Source organism: Pleurodeles waltl, chromosome 6 (assembly GCF_031143425.1).
Source record: "Pleurodeles waltl isolate 20211129_DDA chromosome 6, aPleWal1.hap1.20221129, whole genome shotgun sequence".
Classification (NCBI taxonomy): Eukaryota; Metazoa; Chordata; class Amphibia; order Caudata; family Salamandridae; genus Pleurodeles; species Pleurodeles waltl.
This window is the reverse complement of record NC_090445.1, coordinates 1,541,977,357-1,542,003,092: the sequence shown is the minus strand read 5'-3', so window position 1 is coordinate 1,542,003,092 and position 25,736 is coordinate 1,541,977,357. Positions and strand designations below refer to the sequence as shown.

Here is a 25,736-nt window from a genome sequence, read left to right as displayed (position 1 = left end):
CATACCTATGTCACACAGCTCTAGTCCATGAGGAATCTAAGCAGATGTCACACAGTGGGACCCACATCTGTGAAATCGTAAGGGAAAGTGACAACTCAATGACCATACACTGGGTGAAAATGACAGACAGTAGAGAGGTAGTAGTGTTAAAGTACATGTAGTAGGCAGGTTTGTATTCTTACCTGTGTCTCACTGGAAATATTGCAGGATCACTGAGTCCCTGTTGTGCAAGTCTTCTTCCTCTGCTTCCTCCTCTTCACTGTCCACAGGCTCCACAGCTGCCACAACACCACCATCTGGACCATCCTCCTCCAGAAAAGGCACCTGTCGTCGCAAAGCCAAGTTGTGAAGCATACAGCAGGCCACGATGATTGGCGCACCTTCTTTGGTGAGTAGAACAGGGATCCACTTGTCCTATGGAGGCACCTGAACCTGACCTTCAGGAGCCCGAAGGGCCGCTCGATCACCCTCCTAGTTCACCCATGGGCCTCATTGTAGCGTTCCTCTGCCCTTGTCCTGGAATTCCTCACTGGGGTCAGTAGCCATGACAGGTTGGGGTAACCAGAGTCACCTGCAAATGGCGAGGGACAACTGTTAGACACACACTAACCTGTAGGGATAACCTCAGACCCAGACAACCATTCCCAATTACTTGCTTCTAGGTGCTCACCTAATAGCCACACACGGTGCCTCTTGAGTTGACCCATCACATAAGGGATGCTGCTATTCCACAGGATGTAGGCGTCATGCACTGAGCCAGGGAACATGGCATTCACATGGGAGATGTACTGGTCTGCCAAACATACCATCTGTACATTCATCGAATGATAACTCTTCCGGTTTCTGTACACCTGTTCACTCCTGTGGGGAGGGGGGGGTGATCAAAGCCACATGTGTCCCATCAATGGCACCTATGATGTTGGGGATATGTCCCAGGGCATAGAAGTCACCTTTCACTGTAGGCAAATCCTCCACCTGAGGGAAAACGATGTAGCTCCGACGATGTAGCAGACAACACTCTTGACAATACGTTGGAAAACATAGGCTGGAACATCCCTGATGCCATGGCCACAGTTGTTTGAAATGAGACACATGCAAGGAAATGGAGCACTGACAGCACCTGCACTTGAGGGGGGATTCCTGTGGGATGGCGGATTGCTGACATCAGGTCTGGCTCCAACTGGGTACACAGTTCCTGGATTATGGCATGGTCAAGCCTGTAGGTGATAATCAAATGTCGCTCCTCCAATTTCGACAGGTCCACCAACGGTCGGTACACCGGAGGATGCCGCCATCTCCTCACATGTCCCAGCAGACGGTGCCTGTGAAGGACAACAGCGAGCACAGAGTCAACCAACTCAGAGGTACGTACCCACAGTTTGCACAGAACACCATTCATACACAAAAGGTGGCCTGTATGTGTGTGGAGTCTAGGCCTAGGTCTGTGTGACGCAGTTGAAAATGAAGCCATGTGGGCCCCTGAAATGGCGGCTGCCTGACCTCTAAAGTGGGACAATGGGATGTGAGGTAACTGCGCTGGCGTTGTACACCGTCGCGGTAGACGGTCGAAGACTGCGGCGCAATGCTGCATTGGTTAACATTGGACCCTATGGGTCCCAGGAGCCAATGACGATGTACGCCGGCGTGACGGTACGCACCGCCGCGGACGTGACCGCCATTTTCTATCTGTTCAATCACTCGATACCTGATCTTCGACAGGAGAGGACCTACACTGCAAGTGCTGCTGAGACCTCGGTCTGGAAGAGACAATGGCTCGAGTCACTGGGGAAAGGGACCCTACCTTCACATCGGAGGAGTTGGAGAAACTCGTTGAAGGGGTCCTCCGCCAGTACAAGCTACTCTACGGTCCTCCAAACAAACAGGTAAGTACACAGGGAGCATGTTGTAAGGGCTATGCCTGTGGGGAGAGGGTTAGATGTAAGAAGGAAGGGGGCAGAGTGCTACGTGCATGAAAGACGGTGAATGCATGTGCCACATGGCAAGGGTAGGGATGGGGGCCAATCACTTTGACGGTGCAGTTGGTAATGACTTCTCTTATTCCCTTGTACTTTTCATGTAGGTCAGCGCCCACCAGAAGAAAGATATTTGGCGTGCAATCGCCAAGGACGTCCGGACCCTGGGGGTCTACCACAGACGGAGCACCCACTGCCGTAAAAGATGGGAGGACATTAGCCACTGGAGCAAGAAGACGACGGAGGCTCAGCTGGGGATGGCCTCCCAATGTGGGAGGGGTGCCCGTCGAACCAAGACCCCCCGGATGTTCAGGATCCTGCCGGTGGCCTACCCGGAGTTGGATGGGCGCTTGAGGGCATCACAGCAGACGCAAGGGGGTGAGTACACTCTCATTCAGCTGACTTTGCGCGCATTACGAGGTGTCTGGGTGGGGGATGTGGGCTGTGGGTTTCCCTAGGCCAGGGGCGAGTTCCGTAGGCAAGGCCCCTCCGTAAGGCAGGCCATGTGGCACCCCACCTCTGTAGAGTGCCAAGTAAAGCTATTCATGCCCCTGTGTCATCTATGTGTGCAGATGTCGTCCATAGCCTTGTAGGCCATTTCCCAGGAATTGAACAGTGGAGCCCAAGAGCGGGGCGTAGTGCAGGGGGCTTCTGTGTCTGTCATGTCCGCCAACGGTAGCGGTAATGCATGCACTCAACATGTCTTTCTTCTGTTTCCCCTCCCTTTTTGTGGTCTCCCTGTTCGTGTGTGCATTAGCATCATCAGGCGGAGGAGCAGTGTCACCGGAGCACGAGGGAGCTGCATCCCACATGGCCTTGGAGGGCGACACTACGGAGTCTGAATTCAGCAATGGGACGGAGGGCGAGGGGAGTTCCACAGCGGGGACAGGAGCTGAGACCAGCGACACGGACTCGTCCTCTGATGGGAGCTCCCTTGTGGCGGCGGCAACATCTGTGCCCCCCGCATCTACAGGTACAGCCGAACCCCCTCCCCCCCCCTTACCGGCACAGCCCTTCCGGCAGCCCCTCAGCCTTTGCTCCGTGCCCGCTCACCCAGGAGGGTGGGCATAACCTTCGCCCCAGGCACGGATGGCAGCCATTGTCCCCGTCTCTAGCCTCCCCCTCCAACTTCCTCCACCCCGACCCAATCCCCTGTACCTCTGCCTATCCCAAGCACACCATCAGACCAGCCTGCACACACGTCAACACACAAGGGTAGCTCAGGCAAACATAAGCACCACACATCCCACAGGCACTCATGCAAGCAACACACACATGCAGACACACCAACATCCATTGCCTCCACTGTGTCCCCCTCCTCCTCCTCTCCCTCCTCCCTCCCAGTCTCGTCTACACTCACACCTGCATGCACTACCTCTACAGCCTCTATGTCCCTCACCAGCACACCCACCACCACACCCCGCTCACGTGCAGTCACCACCCCCACTACCATTCACACGTCCCGTGTCCTCTCCCAGAAGATACACAAACGCAGGCACACACCCACCCAACAGACATCCACCTCACGACAGCCTCCAGCGCATGCACCTTCACCCAAAGTCGACCGAACGTACACCTCCTAAAGCCACCACCTCTTCCTCCACTCCCAAATCCCCTCCAGCTACCCGTCCCAGTGTGTGCAAAAAACTCTTCCTGTCCACCCTTGACCTCTTTCCCACACCTCCCCCACCCCGTCCATCTCATAGGTCCCGAAGTAGCACCTCAGCCACAACATCTCCGGGACCAGTGGTGCCTGTAGTCACCGGAATGTGGAGTGCACCGGCCACCAGGACAGCCAGTGTGGCACGGAGCCACAGCACAGACAGTCCCCCACCTGTGAAGCATCAGAAGTTGGCTAGTGCCCGGTGGGAGAGGGGGAAGACTCCAGCCACCAAAGCCGCTCCTAGGGGTCCCGTTGGGAGTGTGGAGTCAGCTGTGACACCTTCCAAGGTGGGGAAGGGCCACAAGAAACCTGGCAAGTCTGAGAAGAGCAGCACGGCGGAGAAGACCGCCATCATCCCCCGCTGCCCAGGAGGCCGCCGCCAGCCCCAGCCCAGCTGCCCAGGAGGCCACCGCCAGCCCCAGCCCAGCTGCCCAGGAGGCCACCGCCAGCCCCAGCCCAGCTGCCCAGGAGGCCACAGCCAGCACCAGCCCAGCGGGGCCATGAAGGACCGCCAGCAAAAGGCCCGTTGAGCCATGAAGGGCCGCCAGCAGCTGAGACCCTGCAATGTAGACCGCCATCTGAAGCACCTCTGAACAGGGTACCGCCATCTGAAGCACCGCTGAACAGGGCACCGCCATCTGAAGCACCGCTGAACAGGGCACCGCCATCTCAAGCACCGCTGAACAGGGCACCGCCATCTCAAGCACCGCTGAACAGGGCACCGCCATCTCAAGCACCGCTAGCCCATGAGTGGCAGGGGCACTCACGCAACTGGGTCCGTCACGGGGTGAATGATGCACTCTGGGCACCAGTCCCCCTCCAGAATCAGTGGAGACATCCATCCACTACCTCTGTCCTTAACAGGATGAAGCACTCTGGGCACCAGTCCCCCTCCAGAATCAGTGGAGACTGTCATCCACTTGAGAGACTGTGGCTTTGCACTCCCCAGGATTGAACAGTGTGCAACCCACCCACTGTAGAGACTTGAGAGACTGTGGCTTTGCACTCCCCAGGATTGAACAGTGTGCAACCCACCCACTGTAGAGACTTGAGAGACTGTGGCTTTGCACTCCCCAGGATTGAACAGTGGGCAACCCACCCACTGTAAAGACTTGAGACTGTGGCTTTGCACTCCCCAGGATTGAACAGTGGGCAACCCACCCACTATAGAGACTTGAGAGACTGTGGCTTTGCACTCCCCAAGATTGAACAGTAGGCATGTGGCCCCCTCGTGGATTTGGCGTTGTGCACTCAACCGGCTGAGGTGCCCCCCCTTTCCCTCCCCCTGAGGTGTCTGTTTTCTTGCTCTCTGATGCCCCTGCAGTGTTCTCTCCGTCATGGTCAGGGATCTTGTGTGGGCCTCGCCCATACCGTGTGGTCCCAGTGTTCCACGGACTTTCTTTGTGCAGTACCTGGACTACTATGCCTGGTATTTCTTTTGTTCATTGTGTATATATATATATATTTCTGCCTACTTGTTTTTAATATATTCCGATGGTTACACTCATTTTCTTTGGTCTTTGCATTCTTCTGGAGGGGGTTTGGGGGGGTGTAACTGAGATGTATTGATATGCATTAGTGTGTGTGTTGTGGTGGGTGAGGGTGGGGGTGTTGCGTGTGTGTCCCTGTTTTTTGCCTCCCCCTCCACTGTGTCGTAGGTGCTGTACTCACCGTGGTCTTCGCCGCCGGCGTTCGTGGTCCTGGTAGAGGAGCAGGAAGACTATCGCGGGAGAATTTGGAGTTCCGGTTCCATGGTGTCCTCGTTGAGTGTGTAGAGGTGAGCGTTTTCCCTTCGAAATTCCTGTTTCCGCCGTGTTTTTATCCGCGGTGAATCCGCCCCAGAAAAGGTGGCGGATAGGTAGGTTGTGATACTGTGGGCGGTACATTGTCTCCCGCCAGTCTATTGGCGGTGACCGCTGCGCTGTTTGTTTGTTACGCCGTGGCGGTCTGAGTGTTAAAGTGGCTGTCTTTGTTGGCGGTTTCTGCCACGGTCGTAATTGCAATTTTTTTACTGCCGGCCTGTTGGCGGTCTTACCGCCGCTTTAATACCATCCGTCAGGGTTGTAATGACCACCTTTGTGTTTAAGCAAAACTTTAGCTGTTCCAATATATTCCTCAAACTGCTATAGAGAAAATGCTCTAATAAATCCCTCAACATTTCATCAAATGCTGCTAACGTTCTAAGTCTTAGAAGGAGGGGGGGGGGGGAAGATGCAGGGTTGGGGGCGAGTACCTGAAGCAATATGTACCCGTAAATCACTTATGCTTTTGTTTGTCTGCGTGTAATCTAAAGATTTTACCTCTAAACAAAGAAAAATTCCAAGATTACCCAAATACATAAGTTCCCACTGCTGAAAATTAAAAGGCTTGGAAAAATATCATCAAATGTACTCTGAGCAACATCCAAGGAATGGGTCAACAGATTTATTTCAAGAAATTCCCTACATTATTTCAAACCTAAATGAAGGCAAGAACCTAATACAAAAACCCCAATAAACCACTAACCTGCAAAGAAAGATTCTGACAAATCATACAACTATATATGAATCCACACATTTTGTAGATTCATTGCAATCGCCATATTAGTTGCCTGCCAAAGAAGATACCACATAATTGTATGAGCATCACATTATGCACACAACATCTAAGTCCCTTTGGGACGTCTCCTTCTGCTTGCCACGGACAATGGAGACTGGGCTGTAGTAGTCAGTGTATGACAGAGATGCATAGCTACAACAAGGAATACCTGGGCGGGTGTTAGGGTAAGCGCGATCAGAACAGTCGCTCTTGGGCTGGCACAAACCAAAGATGGCAGGGATGTTATGCAAGCATGCTTGATACATTATCACACTAGGATTCAGACTGAGTGCAATGTTTCACCTCTGCTCAGCATGTCTTTAGATAGGAAGTGGGCAATCCGATGTCCTCGTATGTGTTATCTAGTGAACATATTCTTGAGAATCACAGGTGGGTTGAAGAGAAGGATGGGGAGAATCGGTTTCACCCAGGAATGGTGCAGGTGAGGGGGTGTAAGAAAGCTATCTGCTGATCATCTACCACACATTATCCAGGATCACATTTCTATTTTGGAGTTATTAGCCTGGGATTACCCTACTCATCCAGACATAGAAAGAGCTGAACTGTTCCAAGTAATTCACACATACAACACATTGTCCAAAGTTTGTGGATTGTAGGGACATGTGGAAAGGACAGATGTCTCACATATTCTAAACATACTTAGAAGGCTATAGTGATGTCCCCATACATGCCTCCCATGAAGTCTCAGACTTAGTGGCAACTGAAAAGCTTTCTATTTTGCTTGGGAGTCAAATGGAATGTTGATGTGGTATCAACTGTATAATTGCCACACCTCGTTCAAAAATAAGGGGCAGAATGTATTCACCTGGTCTCCCACTCTGCTCTGAGTGAGAAGGTAAGGCTCATATGTGGTATCCAGTGCACACCTACCATACATTCTCCAGAAGCACACTGGGATTCAAGGGAGACTGGATCTTGCAGAGGGCCTCAAGGTAGTTCTCCTGCTTCATGCACAAGTGCATAGCCTCCTTCACCTCCTTAAGCTGGGCTTTTGTGACTTTCTGGGAGCTAAGTTTGACAAGGTCATTCAGGGCCCTCATCTTTGTAAGAGCTTCCATCTGCAGAAGAGGCAAATAACATTTTCAGAAGCATAATTATGAGAAAATAATAGTCTTGTGAAGCATCCTAAATAAATACCAGAAAAAGAATACATTACATATCTGTTCTAACAGTTCTCCAGAATTGATATCTTTCATGGATTCACATGCTTGAGTCATTCACATCGTCTAAGTGGGAGCATCGGGTCACGTACAATAGCAGAGCAAAACAACAATTATCTGAACCAAGAGTACTGGTTTAGTGGCACATACACATCACTTAAATTGTTAGGAGGAAGTGTTCTAAAATTCACTCTGGCAGAGGCCACTGCAGCTCAGATTTCAAAATACTTGCATGAACAGGAAACAAAACTGTTAAATATCGAAGGAGGAAGAGTCTCATGTAATATATGAAAGATACAAACGGTGGGGAACTGTAGTTACAAGTAAGTTAACTTGTTTCTTCTCTAGCATTGGGCCTTTCATTGATTCACATGCTTGAATCAGAATAGCAAGCAGTATTACCATTTTTCAAATAGAAGAAGGAGCAAGAATAAAGATTCACCTCTAAGAAAAAGACTGCAAAGTTATGTTATGTGTATTTGTGAAACACATTATCACCTGTGAGGGTATCCTGGGCCTGGTCAAGTGCGTGTGCCTAGCCAGGCCTATGGTGGGTTGGTTAAGTGAAAAGCCAGATCTTCAGCTTCTTTCAAAATTCAAGACTAGAGGAGGAGACTCTTACGTGGAGTGGGAGGTCAATCCATGCTTTAGGAGGGATGAATGTGAATGCTCCTCCTCCTGATATGGGTCTGTGTATGAATAATATATATACTAGTAGAAGTCCTGACGAGCAGAGGTACCTGGGTGAGAGAAGGAGATACAACTATTCAGGTAAAAGGGGCCTGAATTGTCTAGTGCATTGGTTCCCAACCTTTTGACTCCTGAGGACCCCCATTGAATCACTACTGGATGCCGGGGACCCCAAAGCAATTTGTAAGATTTAACCACTTCGCTGCTAGGCCTTTTCCCCCTCAGGTGCGGAGTCTGTTTTTTTTTGGCTATTTGGGGTAGTTCTCGCTTAGGCCCTCATAACTTTTTGTCCACATAAGCTATCCACGCCAAATATGCATCTTTTTTTTTTTCCTTAACATCCTAGGGATTCTAAAGGTACCCAAAATTTGCGGGTTACCCTGTAGGGGACCGAGAAATTAGCCAAAATACAGCTAAAAAACAAAAAGAAAAATGGGAAAAAAGTACTGCAGTAGAAAGCATGTGTTTTTTTTCTCCTGAAAATGGCATAAACAAAGGGTTTGCGGAGTTACAGTCACCACTTCCCAGCTTTCAGGAACAGGCAGACTTGAATCAGAAAACCAAATCTTTCGGCACAATTTTGACATTTTACTGAGCCATACCCCATTTTTACAAATTTTTTGTGCTTTTAGCCTCCTTCAAGTTTGTGACAGAAATGGTGTGGATGCTAGATCCCGGGCAGCTAAACGTTTCTGAAAAGTAGACAGAATTCATAATTCAGCAAGGGGTCATTTGTGTATATCCTTCAAGGTTTTCCTACAAAAAGAAACAGCTGAAATGAAAAAAATATTTACATTTGAGGTGGAAAAAAAAACAGCCATTTCTGTCCACGTTTTCTTCCTTGATTTTATTCCAGCTATGGCAGATTTTGGAAGCATTATACCGTTATGTCTGCTGGACTCTTTTGGGGATATATAGGGCTTGTAGGTTCATCAAGAACCTTAGATACCCAGAGCCAATAAATGAGCTGCACCTTGCTATGGGTTTTCATTGTAAACCGGGTATACAGCAATTCATTTGGTGAAATATAAAGCGTGAAAAAAAGGTATCAGGCAAACCTTAGTATTTCCAAAATGGGCACAAGATAAGGTGTTGAGAAGCAGTGGTTATTTGCACATCTCTGTGGTTCTGGAGTCCCCATGCTAGTATGTGAATTACAGGGCATTTCTCAAATAGACTTCTTTTTTACACACAAGGGGCAATAACACTTGTTCTTCTAGTCTGTATTCCCCCAAGTCTCCCAATAAAAATGGTACCTCACTTGTGTGGGTAGGCCTAGTGCCTGCGACAAAAAACGTAACATGGACACATCACATTTTTACATTGAAATCTGACGTTTTTTTGGAAAGTGGCTAGCAGTGGATTTTGGCCTCTAGCTCAGCTGGCACGTAGGGAAACCGAGCAAACGTGCATTTTTTAAAAGGAGACACCATGGGGAATCCAGGATGGGGTGACTTGTGGGGCTCACACCAGGTTCTGTTACCCAGAATCCTTTGCAAACCTCATAATTTGGTGAAATAACACTTTTTACTCACATTTTGGTGATGGAAAGTCCTGGGATCGGAGAGGAGCCACAAATTTCCTTACACCCGGCATTCCCCAAAGTTTCCCGATCAAAATGGTACATCACTTGTGTGAGTAGGCCAAGTGCCCGCGACAGGAAATGTCCCAAAACACAATGTGGACACCACATTTTTCTAATGAAAACTGACCTGTATTTTGCAACGTGCCTAGTTGTGGATTTTGGTCTCTAGCTCATCCGGCACCTAGGGAAACCTAGCAAACTTGTTCATTTTTAAAAACTAGACACCTAGTGGAATTCAGGATGGGGTGACTTGTAGGTCTCTCACTGGGTTCAATTACCCAGAATGCTTTGCAAACCTTAAAATGTGGCTACAAACACTTTTCCCACACATTTGGTACTGCAAAGTTCCGGAATCTGAGGAGAGCCACAAACTTCCTTCCACCCATCATTCTCCCACATCTCCTGATAAAAATGGTACCTCACTTGTGTGGGTAAGCCTAGTGCCTGCGACAGGGAAGGGTCCATAACACAACATGGACACATCAAAATTATCTATTCCAAAACTATCTGTTTTTTGAAGGGGGCACCTGTGTTTTTGGTCCTGGGCTCAGCATCCATCTAGAGAAACCTACCAAACCCAGACATTTCTGAAAACTAGACAGCCAAGTGTGTCCAGAGAAGTGTGACTTGCGTGGATCCCCCAGTGTTTTCTTATCCAGAATCCTCAGCAAACCTCAAATTTAGCTAAAAAAAAAATCACATTTTCCTCACATTTCTGTGTGGGATGACCACACCAGCACATATTTCCTACCAACCAACGTTTCTCTCCGTCTCCCGGTAAAAATGATACCTCACTTGTATAGGAGGGCCAAGCGCCTCTGACAGTAAGGGCCACAAACATGTTGAAATTGAGAGGGAACCAAAGCAAGTCCAAAAGGGCAGTTTGAAAAAAACAACTTTTATAGGCTGACAAGTGGGGCAGAAGTTTTATCGGTATAGATGCGACAATGCTGGGTGGTAGGAATTTTGTGGATTCCTGCAGATTCAGAAAGGTTCCATCACAAAAATGTAGGGAAAATGCCTGATTTCAAGCAAAGTTGGAGGTTTGCAGGGCATTGTGGGTAAGAAAATGGTGTGGGGTGCATGTGAAGCACATCACCGTGGACTCACCCAGATGTTTAGTTTTCAAATGTGTCTAGGTCTGGTAGATTTTTCTAGGTGGCAGCGTCCCAAAGTCCACAAAGTGCAGCTGCTCACCATTCCAAATCGGATGATATTGAGAGTTGGCCAAGCACTCTTGGTCCAAATGTAAAATCAAAACCCCAAATAATCAAATGGCCCCTTGCTTGCTGTTGGGATAAGATCCTTTAGTTTGCAGATGGGGGGAGAGCAAAGGGGGCTGAAAGACTGTTACCCCCTTCAGTTGGGGTGTGGAGCATAACCATGCCCATACTGGTTGGTAACCCTCACCTCCTCCAGGGGGGCAGAAATGGTCAACAGTAATGTGCTCCAATGGGGAGCAACCCCTGCCTGAGGAGCCGACCCCCAAATACAAAACACACACACACACACACACACACACACACAATCCCTAGGGGCCTTAAAAAAAAAAGCTGATCTGCACGGAAGGGGGCATATAAGGCCAAAAGTAATGCGCCCCCATGGGGAGCGCCCCCTGCACTAAGGGCCGCCCTCAAACAAAACACACACACACACACGCAACAATCCCTGGTGCCTGATTGGTTTCTGCCTCCCTTGGGGGCAGATGGGCCTCATAGAAATAGGCCAATCTGCCCCCAAGGGGAGCAGACATGGCCTAATATAATATGCCCCCGCCCCGCAGAGCAACCCTTGCCCAAGGGGGTTGCTCCCCTTACATATATTTTTTTTTTTTATATCCCTGGTGTATAGTGGTTTCTGCCCACCTTGGGGGCAGAAATGGCCTAAAATAAATTTGGCCCCCTTGGTTAGCGACCTTGCGACCTTTGGCTAAGGGGCCGCTCCCCCCTGTAAAAAAAAAAAAAAGAAAAAAGAAACAAAAATATATATATATCCCTGTTGCCTAGTGGCTTCTTGCCATCCATGGGGCAGATCAGCCTAATTAAAATAAGCCGAGGGCAGAAATGGCCTTATAAAACCTTTGCCCAAGGCGCCACTCCCCTCATGTGTTTACAAAAGTAAACAAAACTCTCTGGTGTCTAGTGGGCATTACAGCAGCACGATCGCTTTATGGTCATGCTGCAGAAATGCTCAGAGAGACATGAAATGAAAGGAAAAGCATTTCCTTTCCTTTTATGCTTCTCTGACCTGCCCCCATCAGAGGAAAAACAAATCAGTTTCTCCTGGGATCACGCTGGATGCATGGGGCGACTTCTGATGAGGTCAGCGCAAGATCACACACTGATGTCATCAGATGTCACTGGGTGGGGTTGGGGGACTTCGGGGGTGGCAGTGGAAGCGCTTCCCCTGCCATCCCTGCCCAGGCCATCCACCCATAGGCCAAATGCCGGACGTAATGGTTACGCCCTCGGCACACAGAGCTGCAGCCAAGGACATAACCATTACGTCCAGGGCACCGAGGGGTTAAATCTCAAATTAAAGTAGTAATGCGCAAAAGATAAACAAGAACACACCAAACAAATACTCGAATTACTAAAGCTTTTCTTACATTACATTTTAAAAATATTTAAAAATCGATCAATTTTAATGGGAAGGCCAGTGTTGCATCTTGGTGACTAACTTTTCAATGTTTGGTTTTATTTCGGAAAGTTGAATCCTCATATCAGATTCTACATTTTCCAAGCGATTCCTGTATTGATGATTTAGGTACATAAGATCTGAGAAAACTTTTTCATATAAATATGTGGTGGGGAAAGGAAGTAAAAGTGCTTTGTAGGATAATTCAGGATAATCTGTTTGTACATGCAGACAAACATTTACCAGAGAATTTTCTTTGAACTGAAGTCGAAGTGCACTAGCTATGGAGATTTCAATCAAACCATTTTCTTCACATGCTGTAAGCCCCATTAAATTGTCAATATCTGCATTGAGAGGATCTTTATTCCAGTTCTAGCTTTCACCTGGAAGTGGAAAGTACTGACGCAAATTACACTGCTTTTCTTGGGGATGCTGTATAAAAAATTCCAAGACTTCATTTGATAAATATCAGCAGATTCCAAGAATGTCTTCAGGTTTTCAAAAGAATCAAAATGTCTTTGTGATAAGCGATGAATACACAAGTCTAACTTTTTTTTTTATCAGTGCCTCAATCTTGTCTTCAACATTAAAACTTGTGATACCAACTGTTTGCATACTCAAATTAAGTACATTTAAATGAGTGAAGATGTCTGCCATATACGCCAGCATGTCTAACCAAGTATAACCATATAAGCACTCATCAACTGCAAATGGAGATTCCAGTTCAGTGAAAAATACTCTGATTTCATCTTTCAATTCAAAAAGCAGAGGCAAAACTCTACCAGGAGACAGTCATCGGACATCTGTATGCAGCAAAAGCTAATGATGATCACTATCAATGGACTGACAAAGCTGCTCGAAAACCCTTGAATTTAGTGACCTAGCTTTGATAAAATTTTCAATTTTGATTAACTCAAAGAAGACCTCTTCCTCTGGCATCTTTCTTAGTGGCTAATGAATCTCAATAAATGCAATAATGCCGTACAACTAAAGAGTTAATTTCCCTTATTTGTGCAACAAGCCCAGTTAGTCTCCCAGACATGACAGAAGCCCTAACTCTGCTGATTCCTATGCATTTTGACCACTGAATTCCATTTGATGTCAGAAACTCTTCGATAATGTTCTCCCTAAATGCTTATCTAATGTATTAGACTTATTTGCTATGTCCGAACTTTCATCTACTTGTAGGCTATAATGCTGACTTTTACAAATTCTTTCACTCAACTTTTCTTTTATATTGTTGGACATTTTGTCAATTTGCCTTTTTACAGTGTTAGATAATGGCACCAAATCTAAATCTTTTGCTGCTGCCTCTCCAACCATGCACTCACAATGGCTTTGGCAGCAGGTCATATAAGTTCTTCAGCAATTTTATGAGGTTTTCAAGTTTTTGCTATGAGCATGGACACTTCATACGAAGCTTTAAGAGCATTTTCATTAAATTATCCTATTGCAGTTTCCTGAATTATTTTTCTATTGTGTCAGAGCGCTTGCTGTTTATTCTTGAAGAATTCTGTGGATCTGGTAGCAGATTCTTTATGCTTAGTTTCCAAATGTCTTCATAATTTAGAAGGTGTCATGGCGTTATTTGACTAAATTTCACAATATAGCATTCACTGTGGTTGCTGATCATGTTCTGAACATGTGAAACACACTGATAAATATTCAACATCGTAGTTGCAACACTTTGTTTTCTTTTGACTTAAATCCCTTTGTTGTGAGCATGATGGCTCATCACTGATGTCTTCAGTGGCATTCTGCTTACGGTTAAGCCAGTGATCATCATCCTTATGTTTTTTTGTTTTAGAATATCCACAAATGGCAAGTCTATTGAATCACAACATTCAGTTATGGAATACATTTCTGGCAAAGCTATTTTGTATCCCACATAGTAGACCTTTACTACTTTACCTATTACAGGTTGCCCTCATCAGATGTTTCCAGACTACATATGATCTGACGTTTAAAGATCAAGCAGCGCCTGTAAGAAGATTTTAACACTGTATCAGCACTGCTTTTGTGGAAAAACCAGAGGACACTAGCAAATCATATGCATGGATATGATAATCTTATGAATGCTGCTTCAAGATAATTCAATTTGCTCAGTTTTATTCAACACAGCTAGCTCATTAATTTAGCCTCCATCTTGGAAAAGGTCTATTGTTGATTGCACAGAGAGGTTTGCAAAGTAGTATGAAAAAATATGAGCAGGTTTGGAGCGAGAACACAGTCATTCTGCATGCTACACACTGGCTATAACTGTGCTGAGGTTAAGATTCAATTTAAACCTGAGTGTCAGAGGCGTTTCATGTGTGGTTTGCTGGCAGCCATGGGACGTGGCATAAGCAGTTGAAGTGACATTGAGAACAGTTAAATGCATACACATGCATTCCAACATATTAGAAGAGGAAAGTGGGACTTAGAAAAAAAACGATTTGAAAAAATGTATTTGCCCCCATTAACGTCTATTTAAGCAGAGGCAATGTCAGGCGGGGGACAGCCTGAACCGGGTCTATTGGCATGTGTGCATAGTGTGGTCTATTTAGTGGGCACGGCTCCTGATCTCAGCTATAGCAGCACCTCTACATTCTCGTTTCAGAGCCCAAGAGAGGTGACCCATCCTTACACAAATGAATTGAGTGACTATCAATTAGTAGCTTTTACCGTATTTACTGTTTAAGAAGGTCTACTCTAAAAATACAATACACTTATGAAGAATTTTATAATCAAGACATGCCGTATGAGGCAACATAAAAAAAGGCATAATGTTGTGAAAAAGTAGGTAATAATAGAACATGTGCTCTAATTGTATTCAATGCATGCCATTGACTTCTTCCTTGGTGGATTTCTATAGCTCAACTTAAACATCTGTATTAACCAAATTTATGTAAAGTGACTCCGTACAATTTTTCACTTCACTTCCTACCATCACATACATACATAGGCATCATCATGCAAGAAAGGACAGATCACCACTCTGGGCACTTACACATGACATAAAAAAGAAGACAACCTGCAATTTATCACAAGGGCAGGACTGGGGAATCAAAAGTGGCCAGGCAAACATTTTTAAAACAGCCCCACTTCCCTGGTCTCCTCATTCTATATTTTTCTCTTTCCACCCATTCATTCATACTCTGTTTCTATAACCTTCTTTCCTCTTCTCCCTCTATGATCACTTTCTCTCTGCCTTCCCTCTCCTTCGCTCCCTCTTTCTCTCTGAGCCTCCCTGTGCCTGCTGTAATTAATACTAAGGAGCCGGGGAAAGTGACTGAGGCTTCAGGAGTAGCGTGAACTTTCAAGGCCAGCCTACAAGACCTCCACCCCGTGGGGAAATGTCCAGTGGAATAAAAGCCCAGTCCAGCCCTGTTCAATATTTTTACAACCAAGCACTGTCCAATGGTGGCTGCAGCTGTAGCATACTAAACGTATGCAATTGAGCAGCACAGCTGATGTATGAAGCGCTATATAATTACAATTACATTACAAAGCTAAGAAATCATTTGCAATGAGCAGCCTTCCCTGTTTTCTGGAGGAAACCACAATAACGCAAATTGACATTAAGAGGTGTGGTTTGTCTCTACTCAGCACTACCTGGCCACCAGATGGAGATTTCTTCCAGTCCGGGTCAACTAATGTGCATCTCACACCAGAGTCACTGATGGAAGTGTGAGGCTCTTTAACATTAGGGCACGTTTGATATGCAACCCGGACCTGAAAAGTGTAGTATTTTTGTGATATTTTTTCTTTATTTATGTGACTATTTATTTTGTATATTAATGTAACAGTGCATGATGCTAATGTGTTTGATAATAAGTGGGTGCATTAAATATTAAAAAGTGAATTATTCTAATTGTTCTAAAGGTAAGAAAATGTTGACAGAGTAAGATGAACAATGACAATAAAAAGGACATCAGATGAAGCATCAAGATGGGAATTCACAGTGGTATTGAAACCTAACTATGAAAAACAGATGAATAAAATGCCAATATCTAATCTTGATGTTTGGGGCTCCGTTATTTTTTGTGCTATTTATTACCTTCATACAGTCATATTTAAAAATTATTATTTCATTTCATGTCACTGAAGAGTTAATGTTAGTCGGTGATGAGTCCAGTTTGGCTTTAATGACCGATAAATTACAGTTATTATTGTCTCCTGATTTCTGACATAGATGCAGAAGCTGGAAGGTCAGTTCTCACTATTCTTCCAAGCAGCACGGTGATAAATCAGTTCAAAGTAGGTTAAACAGACGATAAAACCTGCCAAGTCAGCATCTGACCATCTGTGGGTTAATGGAAGACAGGGAATTAAAATGCTCAGCAAGTTAGTACTGGTAGGATGATGAGGTACTCAGATAAGTGCAGACAGCATTTGGCGCAGCCAAGGCGAAAAGCAATCCGCCTCAAAGCTGTCGCCTCGCAGTAATTTTTAAGTGTGTAAGTGTGTAGTAATTACACTGCATAGTAATAAATCGCACTGCAATTTGAATGTCTACTACTGCAGTTGGGCAAAGGCTGAATCGGAGGCAGCCTGGAAGCGTAAAGAGATTTTTTTCTGTAAAGTTTAATGCAGAAATTGTAGGTATTGCATCTTCACCAATCAACAACTGTGTTTTTATGGCTGAAAAATGCTTATTTAAACAGGATCCCTGATCGAATATGCATAATTCTAGTAAGTATGTCAGGGTCTATTTAATAGCTATCAAAAGTCCTGGCATAAACAAAGTACAAACAGGTTGCTGCTGTTCTCACATATTCCACAATGCAGCTTAATAGAATATACTACTTTCGTTATGAAATTCTTTTCATGATTGTCCATGCCTGAAGTGTGTAGCAATGAAGAACACTGACCACCGGAGTGGAAAACTAGGGTCTTGAAAGGGATAGCCTTGTTGCTAGAAATTCGTTTGCAGAACAGGTAGGATGGATGGGTGGGTTAAGGAATCTGTGGCTAGATATAGGCGGTCATTCTGACCGCGGCGGTCGCCGCCCGCCAAGCGGTTCCCGACGAAAGACCGCACCGCGCGGCGGTCATTCCGGCTTTTCCGCTGGGCCGGCGGGCGACCGCCAGAAGACCGCCGGCCGGCCCAGCGGGACAGCCCCTTCAGCAATGACGCCGGCTCAGAATGGAGCCGGCGGAGTTGAAGGGGTGCGACGGGTGCAGTGGCACCCGTCGCGATTTTCACTGTCTGCTAAGCAGACAGTGAAAATCTCTGTGGGGCCCTGTTAGGGGGCCCCTGCACTGCCCATGCCAGTGGCATGGGCAGTGCAGGGGCCCCCAGGGGCCCCACGGCACCCGTTCCCGCCATCCTGGGTCTGGCGGTGGACACCGCCAGAAACAGGCTGGCGGGAAGGGGGTCGGAATCCCCATGGCGGTGCTGCAAGCAGCGCCGCCATGGCGGGTTCCCTGGGCCAGCGGGAAACCGGCGGGAAACCGCCGGCTCCCCTTTTCCGACCGCGGCTTTACCGCTGCGGTCAGAATGGCCCAGGAAGCACCGCCAGCCTGTTGGCGGTGCTTCCGCCGCACTCCGCCATGCCGGTCATGGACCGCCAAGGTCAGCATGACCCCCATAGTCTCTTCCAGATAAGGTATTACCGAAGGAAAGTAACTTGTTAATCTGATAGAGACTTCTAGCTGCAGATTTCTTTCCTTAGAATAGATACCCAAGCAATACCTCCCCTGAAGCTGGGTTTGCGGACCAATTTCACACAAGGAAATCCTGCATGACTGAACAAGCAAAATGACCATCCAGACAGACCTGACTGTACAGGCAGTAGTACTTTGTGAACATGTGCAAAAAATTCCCACATTGCTGCCTGACAGATGCCCAGGACTGCAACTCCCCATGCTAACGCAGTGGTTGGAGCCCTGGCTATGGAGAAATGAGAACGCAAACCTTCAGGGGGTTGCTTCTTGGCCAATGCGTACCAGATCTTGATACAGAGCATGAGCCATCTGGAGATGGTTCCCTTCGGCACGGCCAGACCTTTCTTCACTCCGACATACCCTACAAAGTGTTACACATCCACCCGAAACTCTCTTGTTCGATCATGGTAGAAGGACAACACTCTTTTTGGGTCCAGGCGGTGAAGTAGTTCCTCTTCTTTAGAAGGATATGGCAGAGCGTAAAAAGTAGGCCGAGTGATGGATTGACGACCTGTGGAAGAACGGGAGCTCTTGTACGAAGCATCAGCTTGTCTGGGTAGATTTTCGAATAAGGGGGCTTTGATGATAAACCCTGAAGCTCACTGGCCCTTCTGTCAGATGTGATAGCCATGAGGAAGGCCGTTTTGATAGCAAGGACCCTGGGTGGACAATTGTGTAAAGACTCAAAAGGAGCGCACATAAGAAAAGTGAGGACGAGATTTAAGTCCTGCTGGGGTATAATGAAACGGGAAGTTGGAAAAGTATGTTGCACACCTTTAATAACCTATTTACAATAGGGGATCTGAAGAGAGAGAGCTGGTCAGGCAAACGCAGACAAGTAGAAATAGCAGAAAGGTAGCCCTTACGAGAGCCCAGTCTAGAGCCCTGCTGGGCAAGGCAAAGAAGAAAAAGCAGAACTTGAGAAAGGGGTGCAGAAAGGGGATTGATATGTCTTTCTATGCACCATGACACAAACATTCCCCAATGGCAGTGTATACAGTCTTGGTGGAGGGACGCCTGGCTGCGAAGACATCATAAGACTTCGGGAGGAAGGTTTCAAGTTTTCAACAGCTGTTGCTGAAATCTCCAAACATGAAGGCGAGTTGACAAGTTCGGCTGGAGGATCCTCCCCTGCTGCTGCAACAGAAGATCCTCCCAAAAGGGCAACCTGATCTGAGGGCCGATGGTCACGCTCAACAGTTTGGAATACCATACTCTGTGTGCCCAGTCTGATGCCTCAAGAATTACTTGGGCCCGGTCTTACCTGACCTTCATGAGATATCTGGGCCGGAGTGGTATAGGCAGAAAGGCATGCAGGAGGCCTGAGCTCCACTTGAGACGAAAAGCACTTCACAGAGAGAGCCACCTTGGAAACTTTGTCATACAGAACTGCTGTTGTTGTGCATTCTCAGTGGTGGCAACAAGATCTAACCAAAGCTCTCCCAACTGCTGAAAGAGACCTTGCACTACCTCTGGATGGAGCCACCAGGCGTGGTCTGCTAAGAATCTTCGGCTGAATTAGTCTGCTCTGGCATTCAGCGAGCCCGCTAGCTGATGAACCACTGGGATATGTCATAATGTTCCAGCCATGTCCAAAGACACAGGGCCTCTTGACAAAGGGTTTAGAACTCCACCTAGCCCTGGGTGTTGCAATACCACATGGTAGTGGTGTAGTCTGTGAACTGCACTAGCCTTCCTTTGATGGAGCGTAAAAAGGCTTTCAATGCCAGTCGGATTGCAAGGAGCTCCAACAGGTTGACGTGGAATCTAGATTCTGCTGGAGAACAAATTCCTCTGATCTTCACCTCTCCCAGATGGCCATCCTATCCCAGGAGTGATGCATCTGCCACTTAAGTCAGATCTAGTTGGGGGAAGGAAGAGGGGTCTGCCACTGACCCATTTGCGGTTCGTTATCCACCACTGCAGGTCATCTGCAGTACCCTCTGAGATCTGGACCATGTCGAAGAGGTCCCCCTGATCCTGCGCCCACTGAAATTTCAGGTCCCACTGCAGAGCCCGCATATGCCAGCTGACATGTGTCACCAGCAGAATGCAAGAGGCCATGAGTCCCAGCAGTCTCAACATGAGTCTCACCAAAATCCAGGACAGAGGTTGAAACATCAGTATGATAGCCTGATGTCCTCGACTCGCCATTCCGGAGGATAAGTCTGAATCTGCACTACGCCCGGAACAGCTCTGATGAAAATTGGGTGTCTGAGAGGGAGTAAAGTCTGACTTCGGCACATTGATAGTGAATCCCAGTGAATGCAGGAGGTCTGCCATAATCTAAAGGTGGGAGATGACAGCCTGGCACGAGCCCGTCTTTAACAGCCAGTCATCGAGGTAGGGGGAAGACTGGCACTCCTGATCTCCACAGATGAGCTACAACCACCGCCATCATCTTGGTGAACACCAGAGGGGCCCTGGTAAGGCCAAAGGGAAGCACAGTGAACGGAAAGTGGTTGTGACCTACTGTGAACCCCAAGTAATGTCTGTGGGCAGGCAGGATAGGGATTTGGGCAGACAGGGCCTGAGCGAGAGTGAGCATTTTGAACGTCTTGAGGATGAAACTGAAAGGGTGCAGGTCAAGGAAAGGATGAAGACACACGTCCTTTTTGGGCACTAAAAAGTAGTGGGAATATCAACCACTACCCTCTTCTGGCATCGGCATCCTCTCTATGGTGTTCTTAGCAAAAGAGCAATCACTTCCTGGCAGAGACAGGAAAGACGGTCCTCCTTTACCCTGTGGTTTGAGAGTGGCATTGGGTGGGGGGGGTGTTAGAGAAATCTCGAAGAGGATGGAGTAGTATTTTCAGACAATCTGCAAAACCCACCTGTCTGATGTTATGAACTGCCAGCGGGGCAAGTGATGGTGATTCCTGCTACCAACTGTATGCCCATGTGGGAATGAGGGCAGACTAGGAAGGTTTGGAGGCACTGGCTGCTAGGGCTGTGGTGGACTGGCAAAACTTCTTGTTGCCCGACACATGGGGTCAGTAGACACTGGGTCCACGGCTATACAGAGGCTGGGAAGCGTGCGCTCCGCAGTGACTGGGGAGGTAAGGATGCGGTTAGAAGCCCCTTCCGTGGCAACAAAAGGAGCACAAGGCGGGTTGGGGGGGTAAGGGACCATGGAACGGCCCAAGGATCTAGCTGGACACCTGCTGTCCTTAAAGCGCTCCATTGCAGAATCACCCATATCTCAGTAGAGACGGAAGCCATCAAAGGGCATGTCCATGAGCGACACCTGGGCATCCCCAGAAAAGCCAGTTGTTCTTAAACAGATGTGGCACCGTAAAGCTGCTATCAATGAAACCGCTCTGTCCAGTGAGTCGGTAGTGTAGAGTCCACAACAAATGGTGAACTTCACTGCATCCCACCACTCAGCAACAGCCTGGGAGAGCATGGCCCGGGCCTCCTCTGGGATCACTGGCAGCACCTGTGCAACCATTTCTCACAGCGAGTGGGAGCAGTGGCCCAAAAGACGCGCAGAGTTTATGGAGCACAGTGCCAGGCTGGTGGAAGAAAACATCTTATTTACCCAAAGTATCCAGCCTCTTGGATTCGTGATCTGGTGGTGTAGTTGGGAATACACCAGGATTTACATGGTATGTGGAGGCTTCGACCACCAAGCTCTCCGGAGTAGGGTGTTGTGTGAGGAATCTTGTGTCCCCTGGAGCAGGAAGGTGGTAGTGGGCAATAGTTCTGTTCACAAGAGCCCCCTGAGTTGGTCTTGGACTAAGTCCCAAGCAGGACATCAGTAAGTGAATCATTAAAGGGGATCAGAATGGGGATACTCTTGGCTGGAGCACTTCTGTCAAGACATTCGTTGGGACTGCCACTGAGGGAAAACACAGGTCCAGGACCTCAGCTGGCTTCCTCACCACCATGGCGAATGACACTCCTTCCTCCGTAGCCACGGTAGGGGGAGAAAGCATATGAGTATCTCGAGAAGTATCCAGTGCACTGGCCTCACCAGTTCAAGGTGTCATAAAGCTGATATTCCTCAGGGTCCAGCAATCCCCCCCCTCCCATTCCACCCAGAGTCCCAGCCCATAGGAATAGGGCTCAGGCTCCAGCCTGGAAGGCATGGCTCTAGATACGGCGACGGACATCGCCCCTCTGGCTGCATGTCAGTCAGGGATCAGAATGGGGGCAGTGAGGAGGCGGCTCAGGGAGAATCGGTATTGGGACTGTGCTGATGAAGGATGAGGTGGTACGACTGGTGTTGGTCCAGATCCAGGAATGGATCCTTGGGGTCCCACTAGAACAGGGGCTGGAGCGGCTGGTACAGAACCAGAAGAGGCCCCTGTTGACACCTTGGAGCTCAAAGGCAAGCCAGAGGCGTCGGCCACCAAAAGGTCGGGAGTATGGCCTCATAGAACTATTTAAGTTGGGCTGTGGTTGGTCCAGCTCCTGGTAAATCAGGGAGGCGTGGGGGTGGTCCAGGCGCAGGCTCTACCGTAGAATCAGGCCTAGAATGTGGATGTTTCCTTTTCTCGTCAGCAGATGGAAATGGAGAAGGCCGTTATGGAGGCACTTATCCGAGTGGCCTGACAACTTGTAATGGGACAAAGATATCAGACTCCTCAATCACTTCCGGGACCTCGATTGTTGTGGTGGGGCACGCAGGGCTGGCAAAAGCTTGAGAGATTGCTCCCTCAAGGCCTTCGTGTTCATGGCGCGGCAGCTGGAGCAAGACTTGCGGATATGGTTGGGCACCAACGGCATACAAGATGCGGGTCAGTCACTGACACTAGTCGATGACAGGCGCTGCAGAGGTTGAAGCTGGCCTTCTCAGATGACATTTCTGCCACACCAGGAAGAAAAACCTCAAAAGAACTTGACAAAACATTGAAAACATTTGTCAAAAATTTACTAGGGGTAGCTCTTCCGCAGATCTTTGATCGTTGGTGGGAAATGAGCTGACATCAGAGTGCCTGTATGGCACCTATATAGGCACTGTGCAACATCACTTCAGGCACAGAAGATGCCAACAACATCTTGAAGAGCCAAATTATGCCACCTACAGTTGGTCAGGGATATTGCCCACAAAACATTTCTGGATTCAGTCTGATGCCTGGGGATAATACTAAGGTAAGGAATCTGAAGCTAAAAGTCTCTATCAGATGTTAACAACATCGTGGAATGTGATAGAAAGTCCAACAATGGTGAGTTCATCAATGCCCAGAGGATGGACTGGATTTAAGGCAAAGGAAACTCAGAAAACTTCACTGAAGGCCTCAACTTCGATGGAGATTGATGGAAGCGGAGCCTGTGTCAACAGCGTTCTTGTTCACTTTGACCTTTGTTGAGATCGGAAATTCATTGCTGTCTTTCAACCTCAATGAAGAGTGGTACAGTGTGTCAAAAGAGATGGGGAAGAAGACCCATGTTGGTGATGTCTTGTGGGCGATGATCCATCCTTTGACAGGAGGATGTTGGGGCTGAGGTCCTTGATGTCATTTTTTTTATTTTTTGTTTTATTGTGGCAGTGACCTTCTCAAACATCCCCACTCCTTTTTTCTGTTTAGTTACTGGGTGGGTACCTACCTCGCAGCCTGCCTTTTTTCATCCACTAACCGCCCTTACCGTCTACCCTTCCCTGAATCCTAAGAACCTCTTACCTCCCTTTACCTCTACCCACTACTGAACCCTAAATAACTCTTTCTCCCTTTACATTTTCCCTCCTTTGAATCAGAAAAACTACTTACCTTCCTTTATCTCTACCAGCTCCTGAAACATAAAAAAATCCTTTCACTCCATACCGCAACCCCCATGAACCTTAAAAAAACCCTAACTTCCCTTTACCTGTACAAGCCCTGACCCTTAAAAAACCCTTACCTCCCTTAACCTATACTGACCCATGAATCCTAAAAAAATAAATAAAAAAAAAAGAAACTTACCTCCCTTCAACTCTACCTCCCCTGTATTCTAAAAAGCATCCCTTACCTCTGCTCATCCCTAAACCCCAATGCCTTTTCTTTTACCCCTGCCCCCATTACCCTTTCCCATCTACTAATCATACCTTAACCCTTAAATTCCTTGTTTTGTTAAAAAATGACATCATTTGTGTAATTTAAAAATACTCACCTGCATGGTCCTTATCAGTGTGTTTCTTGCCTGTGGGAAAAAGACCACAGAATGAACACTGCATAATGTAAACAGAAGTGACTTTGAGAATGGTGCAGATGTTGAAGTTTTCTGCCATATTGTTCTCTCCTTTCTTTAATCTCCTTCCAGCGTCTGTTTCAAAGTGCAGGCCACTTGAGGCTGAATGGCTAGATATTTTCTCTCCTTTCCTTTTCTTCTTTAGGTCTTCCTTAAACATCATGCCATCAAGCCTTCCTCCAGTCTGGTTCCTTTCTCTGTCTTTTAATGTCCTATTGAGAACTCACATACTTTTGTACAATAGGATGATGATAGAGACACAGCTCAAACACCATGTGTTTGAAGCTGCCTTCATTATGCCACAAGGGCACTTCATGAATGGTGGAGGCAATCTGGTATAAAAATAGGTTTACTTGGTAGATGGTTGCAAGGGGCATTGAGTGAATCAGTAAAGATTTGGTTTCTGTGGAATGTTTCACTGAAGAAGAGAGGTATGAAAACCTTCAGGTGTTCTGGGATCCTTATCACGTGGAAAAAAGAACTGACCCCGAGATGAAACTGCCAATACAGTGCATCATGGGGAAAGCTCCTGGAACCTTACAGGAACAGCAGTCTACTTTCACAACATAATCCTATGAAGCTGTGTTTTTCCCTCGCAGTGAAAAACTTTTTTTGGTTCATTAAATTTCGGAAGCTACAATATAGTTTTAAAATAGGCTCTTTTATATTAATCTACATTTCCTTGAATAGGCTTCCGAATGGCGCTGATCACCATTTGGACATTAGCATCCTGTGTACATTATTCTCTGAACATCTATTGGATATGAAGGTCGGAGTTCCACACAGGCAGCAGGAAGTTATTCTAAATTTTATAACTATCAATGAAGATCCTGTGATGCAGAAGCAATGGTTTCAGAAATTTACTTTCATACACGCTTTTGGAATTTATGAATTGAATGTAGTGATTTCTGAGCTGATATTTGTGACTGAGGCCTACAGTAAAACATTAATGGGGGATCTATTACTGAAGCGTACATACTAAGCAATGGATGATAATGTTTAGAGGAAACTAACCTTAAACTAAGCCAAAGGAAACTGGCTTAGAGAATGGAAGCAGACAATGTTTCCATAGACTTAATTATGACTCAGTGAACATTTCTGTCGTATTATGTACCAGCTCTAGATGAACCTCTGATAGAGGAGAGACAGTTCTTTCTCACTTGAAGAAGGTTGAAAGATGCATACAAGCTTGCTAAGATTAAGGTCTGCAGTGCTATCACATGATAACACTGCAATTGATCTACATAGGAAAGCTAAGTAAAATCAATGTATTTTCTGCTAATGTCATGCAATTTGTACAGCACCCTTATGCAGTGATTCTGAGTGCCAGAAGTAAATGCTACACCCAAACAACAATGAAGGCATTTTATGTTATCAAGCATAAATCCAAAATTTATATCAAATATTAACATTTTGAAAAATGGGGATGAACGGACAGTGATTACATTTTGCTGCAGAAAAGTTTTCTTAATGTAGGATTTCCCAAATGTCTGAAAGAGACCAATTCGCACTATAAGCAGGATAGGGAATATATTTACAACATAAAACACGGACTTCAATTTTCTAAAGAACGTCACACTGGCTAACAAGGATGTGTCACCCTGAGATCT

General features: G+C 46.9%; 1 protein-coding gene across 2 annotated transcripts in view; it reads right to left on the bottom strand.

Moving 5' to 3' along the window:
- PIK3CD (phosphatidylinositol-4,5-bisphosphate 3-kinase catalytic subunit delta) overlaps positions 1-25,736 on the bottom strand; it is a 479,399-nt gene that overhangs the window by 142,236 nt on the left and 311,427 nt on the right. For both annotated transcript variants that reach the window (XM_069241165.1, XM_069241164.1), the window contains exon 16: positions 7,105-7,292. In XM_069241165.1, coding sequence (XP_069097266.1) covers positions 7,105-7,292 — 188 coding nt within the window. The remainder of the gene's footprint in view (positions 1-7,104; positions 7,293-25,736) is intronic.